The following is a 21894-nucleotide window of genomic DNA, read 5'->3' as shown; positions in this document are numbered from 1 at the left end:
GATGACGACTAGCACTTATATTTATATATATATACACACACATACACACATATATATAATTTAAAATATGCCGGGCATTGTTCAGAACATTTTATATATGTTAAATTATTTAATCCACAGCCACGCTGTGAGGTATATATTATTACTATCCCCATATTACTGAGAGAAAACTTGGGCACAGAGAGGTAAAATAAGTAGCTGAAAGTCACAGAGCTAGTTAGCAGCAGCCAGAATTGGAGACCAGCTGTCCAGCTACGGAGTGTGCAAATGCACACACACACACACACACAAGTGGATTAATCACAATGGGAAATACTAAAGGAGCCTGATACGGTGTCAGACCCAGGAAGTAGGAAGTTGAAACAACTAGGAAAGAGTAGGAGAGATCACCTGACAAGCACTAAATGATATGGTATTAACATAATGCAAAAAGACGCAGGGAAAAGTAGGTGTCCATATGTCTTTGTGATTGTCACAAAGTGTGTGTGAGAGATGGAAAGATGGGCAAAGTCTCGGCCAACTTAGGAGGAAACTTACTGACTTTACACACCACAGGAGCTGAAACGAAATCTAACACATCCTTGACATGGAGACTGGTCTTGGCTCTGTTCGATGAGAATTCGGAAGCATGATGAAGTTGGGAATCCTGCTTATGGTTGTAGAGCCTACAAGGAGTGGATCAAGCTTTGAGTTCAGAATTCAAAGCCTCTGCTCTTATCTGCTGTCCTGTGTTGCTCCAGCACGCTAAGGTATAGGGCCCCAGGCTCAAAGATCAGAGAAGGGCCTCAACCTTCGCAAAGGTATAGGGCCCCAGGCTCAAAGATCAGAGAAGGGCCTCAACCTTCTCAGGGGACTGTGAATGGATTATGTTCCTCAGGGCCCCTGGGTGGGGCAGGGTCAGGTGAAGCCTCCACTTCTGGTCTCAAGGTGCAGGTTTCTCTTCCGCAGCTCTGAATATCAGAATCAAAAAGTTTAGCCCCTCCCCCTCCCCCCCAAAAAAGAAAGAAAAAATATTAGTAATTCTGGCCTAGTTACCCTCTTTTATCTACATCTGTCTTTACCGTTACATGGACCTCCACAGCAACCACCCCCAAGTCAGGATGAATGTTCCTCTGTTTCAGGGTTTCTCAACCTCAGCACTTTTGACGTTTGGGATTGAATTATCCTTTGTTGTGCATTGTAGGAAGTTGAGCGGCATCCCTGGCCTCTACCCACTAGATGCCAGTTGCACCTTCCACCCCCCTATTGTGACAACAAAATATGTCTCCAGACATTGCCAAATGCCCCTTGGAGGGAAAAATCACTCCGGTTGAGAAACAGCCCTATATTGAAATAGACTGAAAAATCGAGAGGATCTGGAGCTCTGGGTGGAGCTGGGCAGGGTGCAGTGATGGAGACTTTAGGTTAAAAGTACGAATTTTTGTATCTTTACCTGAGTGCGCATTGGTAGGTCAATAGCCCACAAATTATTTTTTCCCAAAACAGAGAACTTTATTTCCATTTAAATCATTCTAATTTTAAGAGCCCATTCCTCCTCATGGCAGGAAATGTTACCATAGTCATTTCTATAGGGACAAAATCTCATTGAAACTGAGTCAATTCAGAATGTTCCAGTCCTCTTCCAAACACTTTTTTCCAGAATGGATTGGTGTTACTGAGGCATCTTGGAGGGAGGGGGGATGTTTAAGCAGTGGTTGTCCTGTGTCCTTCTCTGGCACGTTTACTGAAGTGGAACAGTCTCATTGAGTCTTTAGCTGGGGTGTTTCCCCACCTGACACCTGATGAGGCTTCCATGGTCTCCCTGGTCTCCAGTTGCAAAATCAATGCCATTGAGGTTGCAGTAGTCACCCCAAGTATAAGTCCTCTGCCCCCAGGAGGTCCATCAACTCCCAATGTCCTCTTATTCCACCCCAGGCCAGACAAGAAAGCCTTTAGCTGCTCCCTGAAACTCATGGAGGGGGGCAGGGGTGCTGCATTTGGCTTCTGAGCCCAGACAGTCCTGGCAGCCATCTCTACTTCCCCATGCAACCTCGGAGGGAAAACTGAAGGGCTTTTGCTTCCCTAAGCAACTAAATCAAGCTGTCCCACTCACCTGGAGTTTCTGCATTCCATTCACCTGAAATATGAGGCCAGGGCAGAGGGTCCCTTCCCTGTCAGCCACATACCTGTCTAGCTTTATTGCTGTTCTCTCCCTCAGTTTTAGAGATGATAGAAAAGGGGCCAACTTGATAGAAGAATAGGTGTGGCAGCATAAAAGATATATAAACAAATATGATAATTCAATTTTAAAAAAATATTTACAGATAATTTGAAGGAAAAGCACTCATGAAGTTTGTTGAATTCAAGGACCATAAACTAAAAAATTTCAAAGGATTTTAGTGTTCTTTGCCTCACTGGCAATAAAACTCTATTCGCATCAATTTCAGTTCTGGAAACTATTAGATAAAGATATCTAAAGTTCCACAGTGCTGGGGGCCAAATTCCCATTTTTGGAAGCCGAGTCACCTCCTGCTTACAGTGCTGACCTCTAGGTCGATAAAAAGCGTCAAATAAAAACCAGAACTCAGACTTTAGGTAAACTTCCAGTCCAGAGGGTGCAAGGGGCTCACAATTTGACCCACTTTGCTCCAAACTTAGAGCAAATAGTAGATAAAATGTATAGAAAGAGAGCATCATGGTAATATAGCTGGACGCCCCAAACAAGATTAAAGATCTCTTGAACCAGAAATGAAGCAGAAAAGCACTGGGGTCTGGATCTGCTGGGCCCTTGGCATGAAGCAGGCAGAGACAGCCACCCCGGCTGGTGGGTGAAGGCCTCTGTGACCTGAGGGAGCTGAATCAAGGCTGGGAAGCAGAAGTAACCTTGCTGCTTTGGACTGTTTGGAAAATAGGAGGCCACAGAATAACTTCTGCTGATGTGCACTCTGGTGTAGAGATTTATAAGAAACCGTGAGCTTGACGGGAGGCGGGGTGGGCAAAAGAACCAAATCATCCATGTGCTGGTTCCAGGACACATATACGTGCAGCATTCCATAGGAAAGAAGTCCCCCAGAGCCGCTACAAGACCTGGTTCTCAGGGAGTCTGATGGAAGTACCTAGAAGGAAATGAGAGGCAAGAAAGAGGGAGGGAGAAAGGAAGGGGGTGGGGGGGGGGGAAGAATTTAAGAATGTAAACAAACACATAACTTAAAATGCCTGAATACCAAGTTCAAAAAAGCACAAAGACATTTTTTTCTTAAATTCCATATATATGTGTTAGCATACGGTATTTGTCTTTCTCTTTCTGACTTACTTCACTCTGTATGACAGACTCTAGGTCTATCCACCTCATTACAAATAGCTCAATTTCGTTTCTTTTTATGGCTGAGTAATATTCCATTGTATATATGTGCCACATCTTCTTTATCCATTCATCCGACGATGGACACATGAAGAACCTAGGGATAAGACAGGAATAAAGACACAGACCTACTAGAGAATGGACTTGAGGATATGGGGAGGGGGAAGGGTAAGCTGTGACAAAGCGAGAGAGAGGCATGGACATATATACGCTACCAAACGTAAGGTAGATAGCTAGTGGGAAGCAGCCGCATAGCACAGGGATATCAGCTTGATGCTTTGTGACCGCCTGGAGGGGTGGGATAGGGAGGGTGGGAGGGAGGGAGATGCAAGAGGGAAGAGATATGGGAACATATGTATATGTATAACTGATTCACTTTGTTATAAAGCAGAAACTAACACACCATTGTAAAGCAATTATACTCCAATAAAGATGTAAAAAAAATGATAAAAAAAGCACAAAGAAACTGAATGCTAAGAAAAAGCAAAATCAATAAAGTAAGTCATTAATACACTCCAGATGAATTTTGTAGATGGTTTAACAAAGACTTTAAATATGCTTAAGGTACTCTAAGTTTTAAATGAAGGAAAACTTGGAAATTCCCTGGTGGTCCAGTGGTTAGGACTATGCGCTTTCACTGCCGAGGGCGCAGGTTCAGTCCCTGATTGGGGAGCTAGGATCACTCAAGCTGCAGGTCCCAACAATGACAACAAAATATATGTATATATACACACACACACACACACACACACACACACACACACACACACACACACACATATGAAGGAAAACTTGAAAAATTTATGGAACAAAAAGGAAGAAATAAGACAGGTAGATATTTTAAAAGAAACTGCTTGAAATATCATAAATGAAAATTATGGAAATTAATTTTTAAAAATATCAATAAGTGGGCAAACCCTGGTCTAGACCAACTCAGAGAAATAATTTCTGAATCAGACATTAGTATTGAGGGATTTATACAGTACACTGCCCCAAAAGAGAAAGGGGTAAAAATAATGAGAAAGCAACTCCAACATATGTCTATTAGGAGTCCCAGAAAAAGAAACTGGAGGGAATTGCAGATAAGCAATAGTTGACAGGGTAACAGTGAGAATTGATCAAAATTGAGAAAGACACGAGTCCTTAGTTGGAATACACAGCCTATTAAATTGCTACAACACAGGATGAAACTACAGAAATTTGAGGATAAAGGGAATACTTTTAAAAGCTATCAGAAAGAAAAACATTGATTTCAAAGGCATCTCAGCTTGACTGCCAGCATACCTCTCATTAGCAACAATAGACCTAGAAGGTGAGGATGATATTTTTAAAGTACTGAGGAAGAATAACTAACTAGAGTTTTAAAACCGTTTAAATTATCCAAGAGCAAGGGCAAAACAAGGATATTTTTAGATATATAAGTTAAAATATTTTACCATTCACAGACTTCTAATAAACTATTATAGGACATACATTAACAAAAATAGCAAGAGGGAACATTTGGGATATAAGGAACAATAGTTAGCACAAAAAACAAAGAAGTTAATAAAATTTGATTGTAAAAGTTAAACAATAAAAATTATTTTAATATTTTTTTAATTGAAAAGGTAAAACTAAATCTTTGAACAATAACATGATGGGTGATGTCAATGGGTAAAGCTTGCTAAAATATGTATGTTTGGAGGAGGAGAGAAATAGAAAATTCATTTAGATTTTATATAAGAATTCCCTGGCAGTCCGGTGGGTAGGACTCCATGCTTCCATTGCAGTGAGCACGGGTTGATCCCTGGTCGAGGAATTAAGATCCTGCATGCCACGTGGTACTGCCCCCCCAAAAAAAGTCATTTATATTTTATAATAAAATGCATAATAATGAATGTTTGCACAATTTTTAATGATGATCACTAATGGAATAGAAATGCAGCTGACCCTTGAACAATGCTGGGGTTAGAGACGCTGAGTCCTCACCCCCAACCCTGCACAGTCAAAAATCCTCATGTAGACTTATGGTCGGCCCTCCATATCCAAAGAGTATGTATTTGCTGAAAAAATCCATGTATAAGTGGACCCTTGCTGTACAAAGTCATGTTGTTCAAGAGTCAATTGTACATTTTATATAAAGCTTCTAAATTAGCAGAAGTAAAAAGAAGGATAATAAAAATGTTATTTAAACAGAGAAACCATAAAAGAGAGACAAAAAAAAGGGATGGTAAATGGAAAACAGAAGGGACTGCAGAAATAAATCCAAGTATATGAAAATCACAACAGATGTAAATGGATTATTTTCATCAATTCAAAAACGTTTAATTGAGGAGATGTTGTTCAAGGATACAGACTTGCAGCTAGTAGATAAGCCCTGGAGAGCCAACACACAGCATAGTGATTATAGTCAACAATACTGTATTATAAACTTCAGAGTTTCTAAGAGATTAGATCTTAATTGTTCTTACCACCAAAAAGAAATTACAATTACGTGACATGGTAGAGGTGTTAGCTGATGCTATGGTGATAATCACATTGCAATATATAAATGTATCAAATCATTATACAATGTTGTATGTCAATTATAGCTCACCAAAAATGTTTACTGTATAGCGTATGAGGGACATTTAACTTTTTAAATAAGTTTTAAAAAATCTCAAATAGCCAGTAATGCTGAGGGGAATGGAAATTAAAACACAGAATCATTTCACATACAACAGACTGTTGAAAATTTGAAAGTCTGACTGTGCCAAGTGTTGGCGAGGGTAAGGAGCAAGGAGAGATCTAACATGTAGTTGGGGAGAACGTAATTTGGTACAATCACTGTGGAGAACAATTTGGCAGTATCTAGTAACTATAGATGTATAGAATATTCAACCCAGAAATTCTACTTTTATATGTATATGTATATATACACATACATACTAGAAAAACAAATGTGTAAAAAGAAACATTTACAACAATGAAGTTGCACTGTAATAGCGAAAAATTAAAAACCAGTTAAATGTCTATCATAGGACTGCATAAATGAATTTTTATATAGTCATAACATGGAATACCATCAACACATGAAAAGAATAAGTTTAAGCTGCAGATGATAACAGATAATTCTTTTAAAATATCATGTGGAGAAAAATAAACAAGTTAGGGTGGTAGATAGTATGATCTTATTTATATTTGTCCAGAAACATTATTAATAATAATATACATTATTTATGATTAAATATATATATAGAGAGAGATGGTATAAAAATGTGCATGAGAACAATAAATCACTCATTCAAGACTGCAGTTGCCTCTGGGGAGAAGGGAGGACAGTTAGTGTCAGCGGTTGAACTCTATCTTATGTTTTATATCTTTTTTTAAAAATATGAAGCAAATATGGCAAAATATAATGATTTTATATAGTTGGGTAGTGGATACTTGGGTGTTTGTTATATTCTATGCTTTTCTATATGTTGGGAATATTTCCCAATTTTATTTTTTTATTTTTTAAAAATTTATTTATTTATTTATTTTTGGCTGCGCTGGGTCTTCACTGCTGCGCGCGGGCTTTCTCTAGTTGCGGCGCAGCGAGCAGGGGCTACTCTTTGCTGCGGTGCGCGGGCTTCTCATTGCGGTGGCTTCTCTTATTGCAGAGACCTGGCTCTAGAGCACAGTCTCAGTAGCTGTGGCGCACAGGCTTAGTTGCTCCACGGCCTGTGGGATCTTCTCGGACCAGGGATCGAACCCTTGTTCCCTGCATTGGCAGGAGGATTCTCAACCATTGCGCCACCAGGGAAGTCCCAATATTTCCCCATTTTAAATTGTGCATTTGATTTATAAAAGAAGATAGGGAAGGTTTGCCATAGGGAACATCCCAGTTAGCCAAAATACTGGATAATTTACTGTGACGGGAAAATCCAAGAAGAAAAATGGAAATGTAACAATTTTCATGTCTCCTTTCAGACATATGTTTGACCACTTCACAAACCTCTACCCACAGCTGATTAAGGAACGTTCCGTGTTGGATAAAGTACAGGAGTTTTTAACGTAAGTATTCCTCTTTCTTTAACGTAAGCTTTCCTCTTCTCATTGCTGTTGAGGCTTCAGGGCTTGAATCTGTCATTTCAAACAGCAATTTCTCCTTCACCAATTTCTTTTCCATCTCTTAGGCAGGACTCTGGAGTAATTCTTGTAGTTAAGTATAGCACCTTTTGGTGATGGCATGAAAACTGGTTGTGGACAAATGCCTTCTAATTTGTGCTCTTTCAGAGGTCAGGTTGAATATCCCATTATCAATTGCTGACGCAGCTAGAGGAAGATCTCACCAGTGCAAGACAGGCAAAGTCAAATCCCCGGATCCCTTCCACCTGGGGGCTCCTCTCCTTGCAGAAATCATTCCTTCTCCCTCTGAAAGGTGCTTCCATTTCATGGACCTGGTGTCTCTTCTTAGCTGGGAAGTTAGCTCATATCTAAAGTTATAATTCTTAACATCCTCTGAGAATATTTCCATTTTAGTAAAGTTTTCTGAAGACTAATAATTCTCAATATTCAGAAAATATGTTTTATATTTGTGGGATGACAGACTATGAGACTAATTTGGGGATAAAGGAGCTCTTGGTTTGGCCCTCCAAATTATATACTAAGCAACCCCTTCATCGGATGCTAAGGTCCTACAGAGCATCTGGGCTAGATCCCATGAAGCAGTGACACTGTATTTTTAAATTGATCTAGAGATAGCCTGAACACATCAGAAATAGCTTTTAGTATACAAATTTATATCAACTCATCCTGCATAAAGTGCAGACAACAAAAAGAGAAGAGAGAATGAAAGGACTATTAAAAAAAAAAGACTTTTTCCTAGGACAGAGGCATTGAGGCTGTTATTAGCGACAACTGGAATAGGGCAAACCATAAACTATGAAAATGATCTGAGAGAAATACGAATACAAACCACCCTGTCCTTAAGAGCTTTTGTTTTTTTCCTGTTGTTTATCACTTCTATCTACAAAGTAAAGTTAATCAACTTGTCCTTACCGATTTAGTGAAACATGATTTTATATAAGATATATTTGAACCAGTCTATCCTCAACTTTCTTAGGTCTCAGTATCACAGATAAGTAAATATTACACCTGTGTTTCTAGATAGTTCTAGATAGAGCATGGGGGAAGTTACAATGGAAGAGTCCTAGTCCTTGGGAGAAATTGAAAATCACTTAGGATTTGCTCTGATATCCTTTCAAAGTGATTGGAATGTTATAAGATCCAGAATTTAAATTATACTAGCTAACATAAGTATCTGAATATATAATCTCTAAATACCTGGGTTTAATTTAGCTTTGGATGAACAACCATGGAGACCTCTAGTACAAATCTAATTTGTCTTCCAGGAAGCAAGATCAGTGGGCCCGGGCTAACATCAAAAATTACAAGGATGACCCGTTTTGGAGACACACAGGCTATGTTATGGCACAAATGGATGGGCTATATGTAGGGGCAAAGAAGAGGGCTACAGTAGAAGGAACAAAGGTAAGATGTTTTAAAAGCTACTCAGGATTTATATGGTATGGCAAGAATATTGAAAATTATCTTTAAAATTATTGATACATTCCAATTAAGGAGAAGATCAAATTAGGACTAGAGAATAAATTTCTTGCACAGAAGAACTGTCTTATCTATCTCATTGCTAGCACCTGACTCAGTGTCAGGTTAACTCACAAATAAACCAGCTTGTTGCTGTGTTCTTTCAGTCTCATTCATGCTATTCTCTGGGGTAGGTTAAAGAGCCCCATATGAATGTACTGGCTATTTAATTAACCTAATAAAGCAAGTGTTTTAGACAATACGTTTGTTAAGAAAAATGTCTAAGTTTTATAAAATGTACAATAATATTCTATGATTATATATTATTATATATTATTATGTATAATATTCTATTTTCTAAAAACTGTGAGGTGGGTAATAGGAGTTTATTATTTTTCCTTAAACTGTGCATATACATCTTTATTCTTTCATATGTATGGTATCATTCTTAATTTTTAAAATAAAGGCAAAATATTTAAAAGCAAATTACAAACTGAAAGATATATTGCAATTCATCTCAGAGACAATGAACTAATCTCTCTAATACTTAAAGAACTCTTAAAAGTAGGTAAACAAGAATAACCTGGTAGAAAAACAGATAAAGCACATTCACAGTTCACAAAAAATAAATCCAAAGATTTTTAAACATATGCTCAGCAGTGCTCATAGTAGAAGAAATGCCAGTATAAACTACAATGAGATACTGTTTTTCACCTATCAAACTGGAAATAAACTAATGGTTTAATATGTTGTTAGGCTGTAATAGTATAATTGAAATAAGCCCTATGAAGACAATTTGGAAATATCTATTAAAATCAAAATCATTTCTAGAGCTCTGTCCCACACACAGACTCACACACATACAAAATGATGTGTCCAAGTCTGACTATTGTTACATTATTTATATTAGCAAAAGACTAGAAACCACCTGAAAGTCTACCAATAAAATACTGGTTAAAAATATTATAATGCATCCATTCATTGGAATACTATTTAAAAGAATGAGGAAGATTTTTATATCAAATATGGAAAGGTCCCCAAGATATGAAAAGATATTAAGAGAAAAAAATCAAGGTGAAGAGAAGTACATATAACACACTATCGTTTATGTTAAAAAATGTATTTGTAAGACATTTTTAGAAGTCTAGAGATACGCAAGAACCAATAAAAGTGGTAGTAAGCTGGAGACAGGGTGGGTCTTGAGTGAACAGAGGATAGGAATGAAGAGAATTTCCACTATAGATCTTATAATTAAAAAAAATATTGAATAATGAATGGATTACTTATTCAAAAACAAAACAAAGAGAATGTTTATATAAATAAATAATCAGGTGTTTTTTTTTTTTCTTGCTTTTGCTTTTGTTAAAATTGTCACGTGTATTTGTCTTCTCACCACCTCTGCCCGAAAACCAATTTGTTTGTAGATGCCTAGTCCTGGGCGACTCTGGTGGTTTGAATCTTGCTGGAGCAGTGCTCTCTAGTTAACACAGAGTTCATGTTCAAGCCTGATAATTGCTTCAGGCTTAATGCTGTCAAGTCTGTTAGTCCTGTTTTAAACATACGATCAAAATCAAAAGCACCTTAGTTGAATATTTTCGCTGTAAAGCAGTGCTTCTCAGCTAAGGATGACTTCTCACCAGAGGACATTTTGCAATGCCTAGACATTTTGGGTTGTCAAAATCGGGAGGGTGCTACTGATATCTAGTGGGTAGAGGCCAGGGATGCTGCTAAACTTCCTACAATGCCCAGCCCCCCTGCCCAACAAGAAAGACTTATTTGGCCCCAAATATCACTAGTGCCAAGACTGAAAAAACCTGCTGTAGAGGAACGCAAGCAGAGGGCTCTGTTTATTTCACTCTCACAGGACCCACTCCCCACATCTGTGGCTAACAGGCTAAAATGTCTCACAAACTATAAAGTAATAGAAAGCATTTTATAAACTACAATAAAACCTAGTGTATCTGTAACATTAGGGAACCTTCACGAAGGAATAATGTAATGGATACCTAGCAACAGGAGCCCTCACAACAGAAAATGACATCTGAGTGTCTGAAATCAATGTTAAGTGCAGTCTCTCTCTTTTCCCAGCCCATGACCCTGTTCCAGATTCAGTTCCTGAATGCTGTTGGAGATCTGCTGGACCTGATTCCCTCACTTTCTCCCACAAAAAACTCCGGCCTGGAGGCTTTTAAGAGATGGGACATGGGACATTGCTCTGCTCTTATTAAGGTGAGACATGCGACAGCCTTTCTCTTCGTCCTTCTTCTGGTCCATATGGACTTTTTCTATATGTCACCCAAGTATGGTAACATCTCATCACTCCCAGCTATAGTTATATATCAGCTCATGGGTTCCTCTGTCATAGAAGTTAAGAACTAGAAGGAACTGATGGAGGGAATTGGATGTACATGATGTTACCCGTTTCTTCCATCATTTTTCCCATGCTCTATGTACCTGCCACTCCCACCATCCAGAATCTTCCATTTTGGAAGCTAGGACAGACTCTGTTTTGTGCACATTAAAGGTTAATTTTCCAGTAACAAAAACAGCAGTAAACGCCTTAATAGACATAATCCCTCTACACTTCCTACATTTGTAGTCAGTTATCTGTATACTTCACTATGATTCTGGCTATAGGTTCTTCCTGGATTTGAGAACATCTTTTTTGCTCACTCAAGCTGGTACACGTATGCTGCCATGCTCAGGATATATAAACACTGGGACTTCAACATCATTGATAAAGACACCAGGAGTAGTCGCCTCTCTTTCAGCAGTTACCCAGGTAAATAAATTTAGAGAGACATCTGAGTACTCTGAGTACTATTTCAGGATAAAACCTTAGTGATTTAACTGGAATGGAAGAAGAAATGTTTAGTGATTAGCATACATTAATCAAAATTGGTTTTTAGAGTGCTATGAAATATAGCTCTAATACTTGTATTTAATAGAATGTCATAAACTATGTTAATAGGGTTGACAAAACTTCACTTCAACAAATGCCAATTGAGTATTTAAGCACAAGGCACTGGCCTAGGCTCTGCAGTAGAATCAAAGATGAACGAGGCAGATCCTGTCTCAGCATCTCCTTGAGAGCCTGTCTCCAGTTCTCTTTTTTTATGATTTCTTTTTTTTAATTGGAGTGTAGGTGATTTATGCATTTCTCTTATTCTTTGCAATATCCACAGCAGTTTACCTAGTATGTGGCACCTAGTACTTAATAAATTTTTGCTGAATGGATGGGTGAATGAATGTACAAGCTTATAGATCTTACACAGACAAGATAAGTACTATACAGATAAGAACAATATTATTACTGGATACTGTTTAGGCTACAAAAGAAGTGTAAGAAATGTTGTGAGTATTCAAAATAGGGACAACTCACATCTGATTGTTGGGAAAAGGAAAAAGGTGGACATTTGAGATGAACCATGAGCGATGACTATAGAGTTTGAGCAGGTAGAGATGAATGGGAAAGATGGTCTTTGTAGAGTTGGGATTGCAAACTCCTATACCTAAAGGAGACAGAAGATGATGCAAATGAATAAAGGGGCTGGTATAAGAAAATAGAAATGGAAACAATTGTAGCAAATACATGGTCCACTGACAGGGAGCCAGTCAGTTCCCACTGACTATTGTCACCCAGCCATGTGGAAATCAGTATTTCCATGTCCTCTAGCTTCTCAAGAGAGAAATATGGATTTGAAAAACAAAACCCCAAAACGTGTGTCTGCTAGCTGGAATTGCCCTCAACTGCAGGTTTGCAACCTCTTCAGGAAACATTATGAGCAAAGGCAAGGGGGAAATTCTTGCCAAACATCTAAGTGTCCAATGCAGATGTGATGTGGACACTTTTGACCTTTAATTACATATATGCAACTTACAGGGCGGTTATACCAACCACCTGTCATATCTAGCTTTGTAAGAGTATTTGTGTCAGAGTATTATTGTCCCTTCTGGCACTGTTGTTCTTGATAATATTAACATCACCCTATTGGGAATTCTGACCAGGGGAATAAAGTGATGTCTTTCTGTCCTTGTGACCTGATCCTTCCTTTGAGACCACTTTGATTTCATCTTTGTCATAGTTTGCTTAATTGTTTTAGTACTGAGGGGGACTGAGAACTCCTTTCTCCAAGTTAAACTGTGCTTTGATTCTTCTGTGTTCCTTTGCACTGAAATGTAACGACAGCAAGATACTGAGACAGTCAAATATTCGTACTCTTCCTCTTGTTTGTGATAGAATGCAAAGTCCAGCTGTTACCTGAAACTTTTGCTTTGAAATCTCTGCAGAATGGTGTTCTTCCATAGTCTTAATAGTCTTGAATCCCAAAGGTAGTGGTGGAGAGGGACATGGAGGGATTTCCTGTGAAACTTTTGACCTTGCTCATATTTGCATATATATCTTCCAGAATAGATAGATTTAGAAGTAGACATATAGATAATAGAGTTCTTTAGAGCAATTAAACTGAGAGAAAACAAAAGACTTTTTTTTTTTTTTTAACTCCAAGATGTTTTTGCAGGAGCCAGTGGAGCAATGTCATTCATAATTTCTCTAACTGGACTGCTTTGTTCTCAACAGCAAACATGTCGAATTTTATTTATATTACAAAGAATTGTTTAGTTATGGGATCAGCCGCACGGAATTCATCGCATAGATATAAAACTAAGCTTTACCATGAACTTTATGCCATGTGTATGTGCTGTTGATCCCAGAAGTAAGCTAGGTGGCTTGTTGTTTTTCTTTGGTGCAGGAGTACCGTGATAGATAGAGTGGGTTAGGAGCGTGGTGTCAGTTTTGTATTCAAAGGGGCAGGACCTGGAGGCTCTTCCTGATACGGACAAGGATATTAAGAGTTATTGAGTCAGAACCGATAGATCAAGTCATGATATAATTTATTCAGCTACAATTTTCTATTAAAATGTCCTAAGCAGAGTATTTGTGATGAAAAACAGGACAAATGCAGCCCCTATTCTAACAAACTTTACATTCTGGTGAAAAATAGACACAAATAAAAAAGCAATGACTAAAGTGTGATTTGTGTAATAATAGAGAAGCCTAGTTTGGGGATGAATAGATAGCTTTTAAGAGAAAGTAAAATTTATGTTGAGACACAAAGGCCAGTGTAAATTCCCTGGGATAATGGGGTGGTAGAATGTTCCCTGTGGAACAAGCAGCACATGTAAAGGCCTATGGGCAAGAGGAAGTGCGGAGAAGGCCAGGGAGAGGGAATGAAGGGCAGTGCAAGACCATTAAAATGACAAGTGAAAGTGACATTAATAGATTTGCATTTTAGAATTACAAAATGTCTGGCCCACGAGAGGAGGACAAGAGAGGCTTCCCACAGAACATGGAGAAGCCTGAGGCAACAGTCCAGGCAACTCAAACCACATAAAGTTTTGCAGATGGTCAGTCAATATACGGATGGAAGATTGATATTGTAATAGTGTTCCTGTTGTCCTTGCCAGAATCCTTGAGGGATAATTGCCTAATAAGAATTGTTGGAAGGGCACTCCCAAAACTGTGCTCCAGCATAGAATAGGAGGAACAATAGTCATCCTTCACAATACAGTCATCGATGTTGCAAAAGGATTTGCAGACCCCAGCTCACCCAGGCTTATCTAAGCCAGTCTCACGCTCTGTGTTCACGAGAGTCCCAGCTGACTCCGTAAAAATACAGGTAGTTATTCAAGGAAATAATATAATAACCTCCATCTTAATCTGGAAAGGATTTAAGGTGGGGTCCAAGGTGGCAGAGTAGGAAGATTCTGAACTCACCTGCTCTCACAGACACACCAAATCTACAGCTACATTTGGATCATTTCCTCTGAAAAAGATCTGAAAGTGAGATGAGCTGATTCCCACAACAGAGAATGAAAGGACCACACGCGATAAGGAGGGATCTCATGAGACAGGTGCTTCTCCAGGAGGAGCAAGGGATTGGTGACGCCCACCAGGCACCCCAGCCCCTGCGATCCGCACCAGAATGATGAGCTCCCAAAACGTCTGGCTTAGAAACCCAACGGGGCTGATGTCCAAGGGTACCAAAGTGCTATAGGAGACTGAGATTCCCCCAGTAAAGGATTTGCATGTGGTCTTCCACACCCCAAGACCCAGCAAAATAGCAACAGTTTGGAAAGTGCCAAATGTGAGGAAGATTCATTTGCCCATCTAAAGGCTGGAGGGGCCGGGGACAGCCGAAACGGTCTGCAGGCAGAGGCGCTGGCGGAAGCCATTGGCGCATTCTCCACCTAGCGTGCTAGCACAGGTGGGTGAGCCTGGATGCAACACCCTCCCACTGCCTAGCGAAGCAGGCAGGGGTGAGTGGTCGTTGCAGTGTCCTACTTCCTTGCAGAAGTCTGCACGTGCAGTGGTTGCAACACTCCCCTGCCCCCTGGGGGGGGCTGAAGAAGTGCCTTCCTGAAGCCAGTGAGCGGGCCCCATCCCCTCCACTCTCCAGCTGCCCTGCTAAAGCCAGTGAGCACTTTCAGTCCACATAGGGGACACCTCTTGATCTCCCAGCCTTGCTTGCCAGGGGCCCTGGCATTCCTGAGCTCCACAGGACGGTAACGATCAGAAAGACAGCTCTTGGCAGGCTACCACGCCCAGGGCACTGCACAGACAGCAAGCTGAAATAAAACCCAAGTATCCCTGTGAAAAAGACCTGTTTACTTAGCCTGATGCTTCAGCTTCAGACGGGCTTCAGGTTTCCCATGCATCTAGAGGCTAAGGAGACATTGCCAGGAGACATAAGCTGGGAGACACCACCCTTGTACATCCCCTTGGCCTCACTACAGCTCGGCAACACTTCCCAGGTAAAAAGCTTATTCACTTGTCTGGAGCCCCAGTTTTTGCAACTGTCACTAGGCCCTAGGCTGCCAAAGGTCACGCTTACCCTTGGGCTTAAGTGTCTACTTTCACCTGTGTTCTCAGTGCAGTGCTGCTTCCTTTCTACCCAAGGGCAGCAGGGGAGGTGACAAGTGAGCTTTACTCCGTATGCTCCCCCACTGACCCCTGTGGCAGTCACGGCACCCCCTGCAGGCTCTGCACCACGTGTTCAGCAGTGCTGTGGGGAGGGCTGGCCCTGGCCCCTAAAAGGGCTTTAAAAACCTTGCTTTCGGGCTTCCCTGATGGTGCAGTGGTTGAGAGTCCGCCTGCCGATGCAGGGGACGCGGGTTCGTGCCCCGGTCCGGGAAGATCCCACATGCCGCGGGGCGACTGGGCCCGTGAGCCATGGCCACTGAGCCCGCGCGTCCGGAGCCTGTGCTCCGCAGCGGGAGAGGCCACAACAGTGGAGGCCCGCGTACCTTGCTTTCTAACACAACCAGGCCTTTGTAACAGATCTCATGCCTCCAGCTGATGAGGTGACTTCCTGCTTTCACGAGTCGGTTACAAGTTGGATGGATATTCTGTGGAGCAGCTGAGGCTGCTCTTCTGCCTCTTGCCTCAGGCTTCTCACCTCTCCTACCCACAGGTGGGAGTGTATCAAAGGTAGGGGTATAGGCAGCATGGATAGAGATCACATTCTAGGAGAGCACTGATTATAGCATAAGAAGTCTGAGAGAAGACAGACAAAAGTTGGAAATACGTTGATGTATGTTTACTCTATAAAATTCTGAATGTAATTAATGACCAGGAAAAGAATTATCATTCACATTTTTCTTAATACTGTGGGTAAGACTTGCCATTGTGGTCATGATTAACAAAGCACAGTAATGATTTCTGAGACAGTCATTAGAATTCAGTATTCACAGGCGACATGATAAACGTTGCAGAGTCATCAAGTAAATGGTGTTAAGGAACTGCAGAGGCAAAGAAATCTATGTTGTTTCAGTGCAAACAGGTTACAAAGAGTCATGGCTTTGAGAGTAATAATAGTATTGCTGCTTTTTTCTCATGAAGGGAGACATAAAATTTTCCAAAAATAACGTATCGGACTATAAAGAATACAAAGAGGTGGTACCTGGACATTACAAAGCATCTTCACGTACACTGATTGGATGATAGACAAATACATTAGTATGTTTCTCTAGTCATTATTCTAAATCTTCATTAATAAATCCCTACACTTCACATGGGCCCTTGAATTTTGTCATCTATTTCTTAATCCAATTGTTTATTTAGGCAGGGGCCCTGCAAAAATTACTTGCCTGAAGCTCTGAATACTCTTAAGAAAGGTGGCCCTGTATTATTGAAGCAAAAAAAGAAGGTTTTGAATAGCCATGGTCTGTTTTACCTAAGAGGTGATAGGGCAAAGAAAGATAAAAGCCCTGGCCAGTCCTCCGCCAGGATACTGTATGCAGACAACTCTTGATTTGGCTATGCAGTCAAGAATCCCATAGGGAATGACGGCATTGAAAAGGTGGGCATTACCACTGCATGAACACTGCTGTGCAGAGATCTCCTTACCATCAAAAAGAACACAAATAACAAATGTTGGCAAGGATGTTGAGAAAGGGAACCCTCGTACACTGTTGGCGGGAATGTAAATTGCTGCAGCCACTGTGGAAAACAGTATGGAAGTTTCTCAGAAAACTAAAAATACAACTACCATATGACCCAGGAATTCCACTCCTGGGTATATATCTGAAAAGAACAATAACACTAACTTGAAAAGATACATGCACCCCAATGTTCATAGCAGCATTATTTACAATAGCCAAGACATGGAAGCACCCTAAGTGTCCATCAACAGATGAACGGATAAAGAAGATGTGGTACATATACACAATGGAATATTACTCAGCCATAATAAAGAATGAAATCTTGCCATTTGCAGCAACATGGATGGACTTGGAGGGCGTTACACTAAGTTAATTATTTCACTTATGTCAGAGAAAGACAAATACTATGTGATATCACTTATGTGGAATCTAAAAAATACAACAAACTACTGAATTTAACAAAAAAGAAGCAGACTCACAGATACAGAGAACAAACTAGTGGTTACCAGTGGAGAGGTGGGGGAGGGGTTTATAGGGTAGGGGGAGTGGGAGGTACAGACTATTGGGTGTAAGATAGGCTACAAGGATGTATTGTACAACATGGGGAATATAGCCAATATTTTGTAATAACTGTAAGTGGAATGTGACCTTTAGAAATTGTATTAAAAAATAAAAATAAATAAAATTTGTTCATGTCAAGAAAAAGATCTACTGATTTCCATTGCATTGAAGGTTTAAGTCAATCAGAGATAATCAACCTGTCAGTAATACTGAGTCTTCCAACCCACAAATATTGTTTCTCTATTTATTTAGATCTTCTTTAATTTGAGCAATGTTTTGTAGTTTTTAGTATATGGGTCTTACATACCTTAAATTAATTTGAATCCTAAATGATTTTTGATGCTACTGTAATCAGAATCAATTTTTTATTCCTTTTTCCAATTGTTCATTGCTTGTATATATGCATTAGTTATCTATCGCTACATAACAAATCACCCCCAAAATTAGTGACTTGAAATGACAGTAACCATTTAGTATCTCATAGTCTCTATGGATAAGGAACTTAGATAGGGCCCAGTGAGGAGAGCTTGTCTCTACTTCACTATATCTGGAGTTTTAGCTGAAGACTCAAGAGACTGAAGGGCTGAAATCTCTGGCAACTTAACCAAAGCTAAAGGATGTACTTCCAAGGTGACTCACTTCCATGGTCAAGAAGATGGTGCTGGGAAATTGATTCCCCTCCATGGGCCTCTTCACAGGACTGCTCAAGTATCCTCAGGGCAGGATTCCTGGTTTCCCCCAGACCAAGTGATCTGAAAGAACACGGCAGAGACAGCAGTACCTATTATGACCTCGTCTCAGAAGTCATATACTCTCACTTCCACCACATTCTATTTGTTAGAAGGAAGTTATTTTGATCAGCCCACATTCAAGAAAAGGAAATTAGAATCTATCGTTTAAAGGGAAAATTGTCAAGGAATTTGTGGAAAGTTAAACACCACCACAATATAGAAATATTATTTTTTTGTATATTTACTTGTTCTCTTGAGAACTTTCTAAGTTAATGTATCAATCTAATAGCTTTTTTGTAGATTTCTTGGGATTTTTCTAGATACATAATCAGGCCATCTTTGCATAAAGACAGTATTACTTCTCTCTTACCTTGTATGTCTTTGTTTTCTTTCATGAATGTACTGGATAAGACCTCCAGGACACCGTAGACTAGAAGTGGCATGGAAATCTTTGCCTTGTTCCTGATCTTAAAGGGAAAATATTCAGTCATTCACCATTAAGTATGATGTTAATTGTAGGTTTTCTGGATACCCTTTATAAGGTTAAAGAAGATCCCGTCTCTTCCTACTTTGCTTAATGTTTTTATCATGAATGAGTGCTGCATTTTGTGCAGTTCTCAGCTTCTATCTATGATCATATGATATTCATCCTGTATTAACATGGTGAGGTCCACTGATTAATTTTCAGATATTAAATCAACTTGGCATTCCTGGGATTAACCCCACTTAATCATAATATATTATTCTTTTTTATTTATTTTTTATTCAACATACTAATATTTTGTTAAGGATTTTTTCATCTAGTATTCATGAAACATACTGGACTGTGGCTTCCTTTTCTTTTAATTGTTTTGGTATTGGGGTAAGCTTGTTCTTATAAACTGAGTTTAGAATTATTTTTTCCTTCTATGTTTTCTGAAAGAGTTTGTGTAGGACTGCAATTATTTTTTTCTTTAAATGTTTTAAAGAATTCATTGACTAAGCCATCTAGACATAGAATTTTATCTGTTGGAAAGTTTTTAACTATGAGTTCAATTTCTTTCATTAATATAGGTCTATTCAGGTTTTCTAATTCTTCCTTGAGTCAGTTTTGAAAATTTGTGTCTTTCAAGGAATTTGCCCATTGACTCTAATTTATCATGTTTATTGATATAAAGTTATTTATAATATTTTTATTTACTTTTTAATGTTGGTAGGATCTGTAGCTAAGTACCTTTAATCATTCATGATATTATGTCTTTTTTTCTTTATCTGTCTAGCTAGAGGTGTATAAATTGTATTGATATTTTCCAATAACCAGATTTTCTTTTCATTGATTTGTTTCCTATTGTCTATTTTTCTTCCTCATTGATTTTCATTCTTATCTTTATGATTTTCTTTTTCTCTGCTTACTTTGTGTTTAATCAGTGTAGTTTAATAGAGAGCCAAAGGTTTTGGCAGGGACTAGCTGAGATTTTAGAGCTAGCTCTCCCTGTGGTTTTCTTGTTTCTAAGGTTCTCTCTAACTTTCCACTTGTTCTTCCAGCTCTGGGCTTTGCCCTTTGATAGCTGGAGCAGTCTGAGCTGTGTATGAGCTCGGAGCAGAGCACCCTCTGTCAGAGTTGCAGCAGATTTGTATATCTCTCCAGTAAGAATTCGGTCTTACAAGGGTAAATCTCTCAATTCTTTCTGGTTTTATCCCAAGCTCTTTGGCATCTCTCACATCCTTGCATAGTTAGTGGTCAGCCAGGAAACTGGGCAGAACTTATGTTCAGATTTTGGATCTCTGCCCTTCTATACTTCTCTCTTGCTTTCAAAATTTCCCCCTTTGGGACTTTCCTGGTGGTCCAGTGCTTAAGACTCCCTGCTTCCACTGCAGGGGGCATGGGTTCGATCCCTGGTCCGGGAACTAAGATCCCGTATGCTGCGTGATGCAGCCAAAAAAAAAAAAAAAATTCCCCCTTAATTTCTCAGATATCTGCAGCACTGAACTTTGAATACCATCTCAAGTCACTATGGCTGCGGTTCCCCACCACCAGAGCTGGCAGTGGGGGATTAAGGAATGTACTCAAGCAATGCAGCCACATGCTCATGTTCTTTTTTTAAAAAATTTTTATTTGTTTGTTTTGCCGCACTGTGCAGCATGCGGGATCTTAGTTCCCCCACCAGGATTGACCCTGTGGCCCCTGCAGTGGAGGCGTGGAGTCTCCGCCACTGGACAATCAAGAAAGTCCCCATACTCATATTCTTAACTAATAGGATCAGTGCTCAGTTTTTCCCTGCCTTTGGTCATTTTCTAGTACCTTCAACTAGTTATTTTACATAATTTTATACAGTGTTTATCCTTTTTACTTGTGGGAGAGATCATCAAATTTCTTTGTGCTGCCATTGGAGTACTCACCCTTGGTATGAGCATTTTTATTGCCTTTTAATGCGTTTTACCCAAATGTTTTCCATATTCACAAAAGCATCACAAGAGCTCCTGGTCGAAGCCTTCGCTAATTTTCAGGCTGAGTCAGCTACCCCTCCTTTCAGCTTCCTCGGTGCCTTGTGCAGTTTCTTCAGAGCCCACGTTCTGTATTCATGTCTGCATCCTCAGGGCCAGCAGAGCCTTGCACGTTGTAATCACTGAACAAATATTTATGCAAGGAAGGAGGAAAGGAGAAAAGGAAGGAAGGAGGAAAAGATAATGGGAAGAAAAAAGAAAGGAAACAGGCAGACAGGTTACAGATAACCCCTTCTGATGTGGACAGGTGGAAACTGGAGAAAGACAGACGGGAAATGCAGTGAGAGGTGGAGGAGGGGCTGCCTGAGAGAGCATCATCTATCAACATATCACAAGCTCATTGTTTTCTCTTCATCCTGCCCTCCCTTTTATACCCTTGATTTGAAAAGAAGAGTCCGAGATGTTCATGAATTGGTATCAAGGCATCTCAGATGCAAACCTGTATGTTCAGCACAGGGATTGGACCTTGAAGCCAATCCTTTGCAGCCACCCTGACTATGAATGACATGAATAGGACCCAACTAGTTTTATGGGAATTGGGCAGCACCCAAGATTTAAGTAAGTTACCTTAAAATCGTTTGTGCTTAACTTGTTATTGAAATGAAAAGAAGTAATGTTTGTTTAGCTTCTATTTATGTGCCTGGCATTATAACTGACACTCTGTGTATGCATAATACACATTTGGTGTGTATCATGTCACTTAATTTTCATAAAAACCTAACAAGGAGGGTATTGTATCAGCATTTTTCAAATAAAGAAACAGGTTCAGGGAAGTTAAATACCCAGCTC

General features: G+C 39.7%; 1 protein-coding gene across 1 annotated transcript in view; it reads left to right on the top strand.

The window, feature by feature from the left end:
* PLBD1 (phospholipase B domain containing 1) overlaps positions 1 to 21894 on the top strand; it is a 68692-nt gene that overhangs the window by 23591 nt on the left and 23207 nt on the right. The window contains exons 3-6 of the mRNA XM_082666605.1: positions 7271 to 7354; positions 8695 to 8833; positions 10976 to 11116; positions 11525 to 11669. Coding sequence (XP_082522731.1) covers positions 7271 to 7354; positions 8695 to 8833; positions 10976 to 11116; positions 11525 to 11669 — 509 coding nt within the window. The remainder of the gene's footprint in view (positions 1 to 7270; positions 7355 to 8694; positions 8834 to 10975; positions 11117 to 11524; positions 11670 to 21894) is intronic.

Source organism: Grampus griseus, assembly GCF_964374135.1.
Source record: "Grampus griseus genome assembly, chromosome: 11".
NCBI lineage: Eukaryota > Metazoa > Chordata > Mammalia > Artiodactyla > Delphinidae > Grampus > Grampus griseus.
Note: the sequence above shows the minus strand (reverse complement) of the source record. Positions and strands in the feature narration are given on the sequence as shown.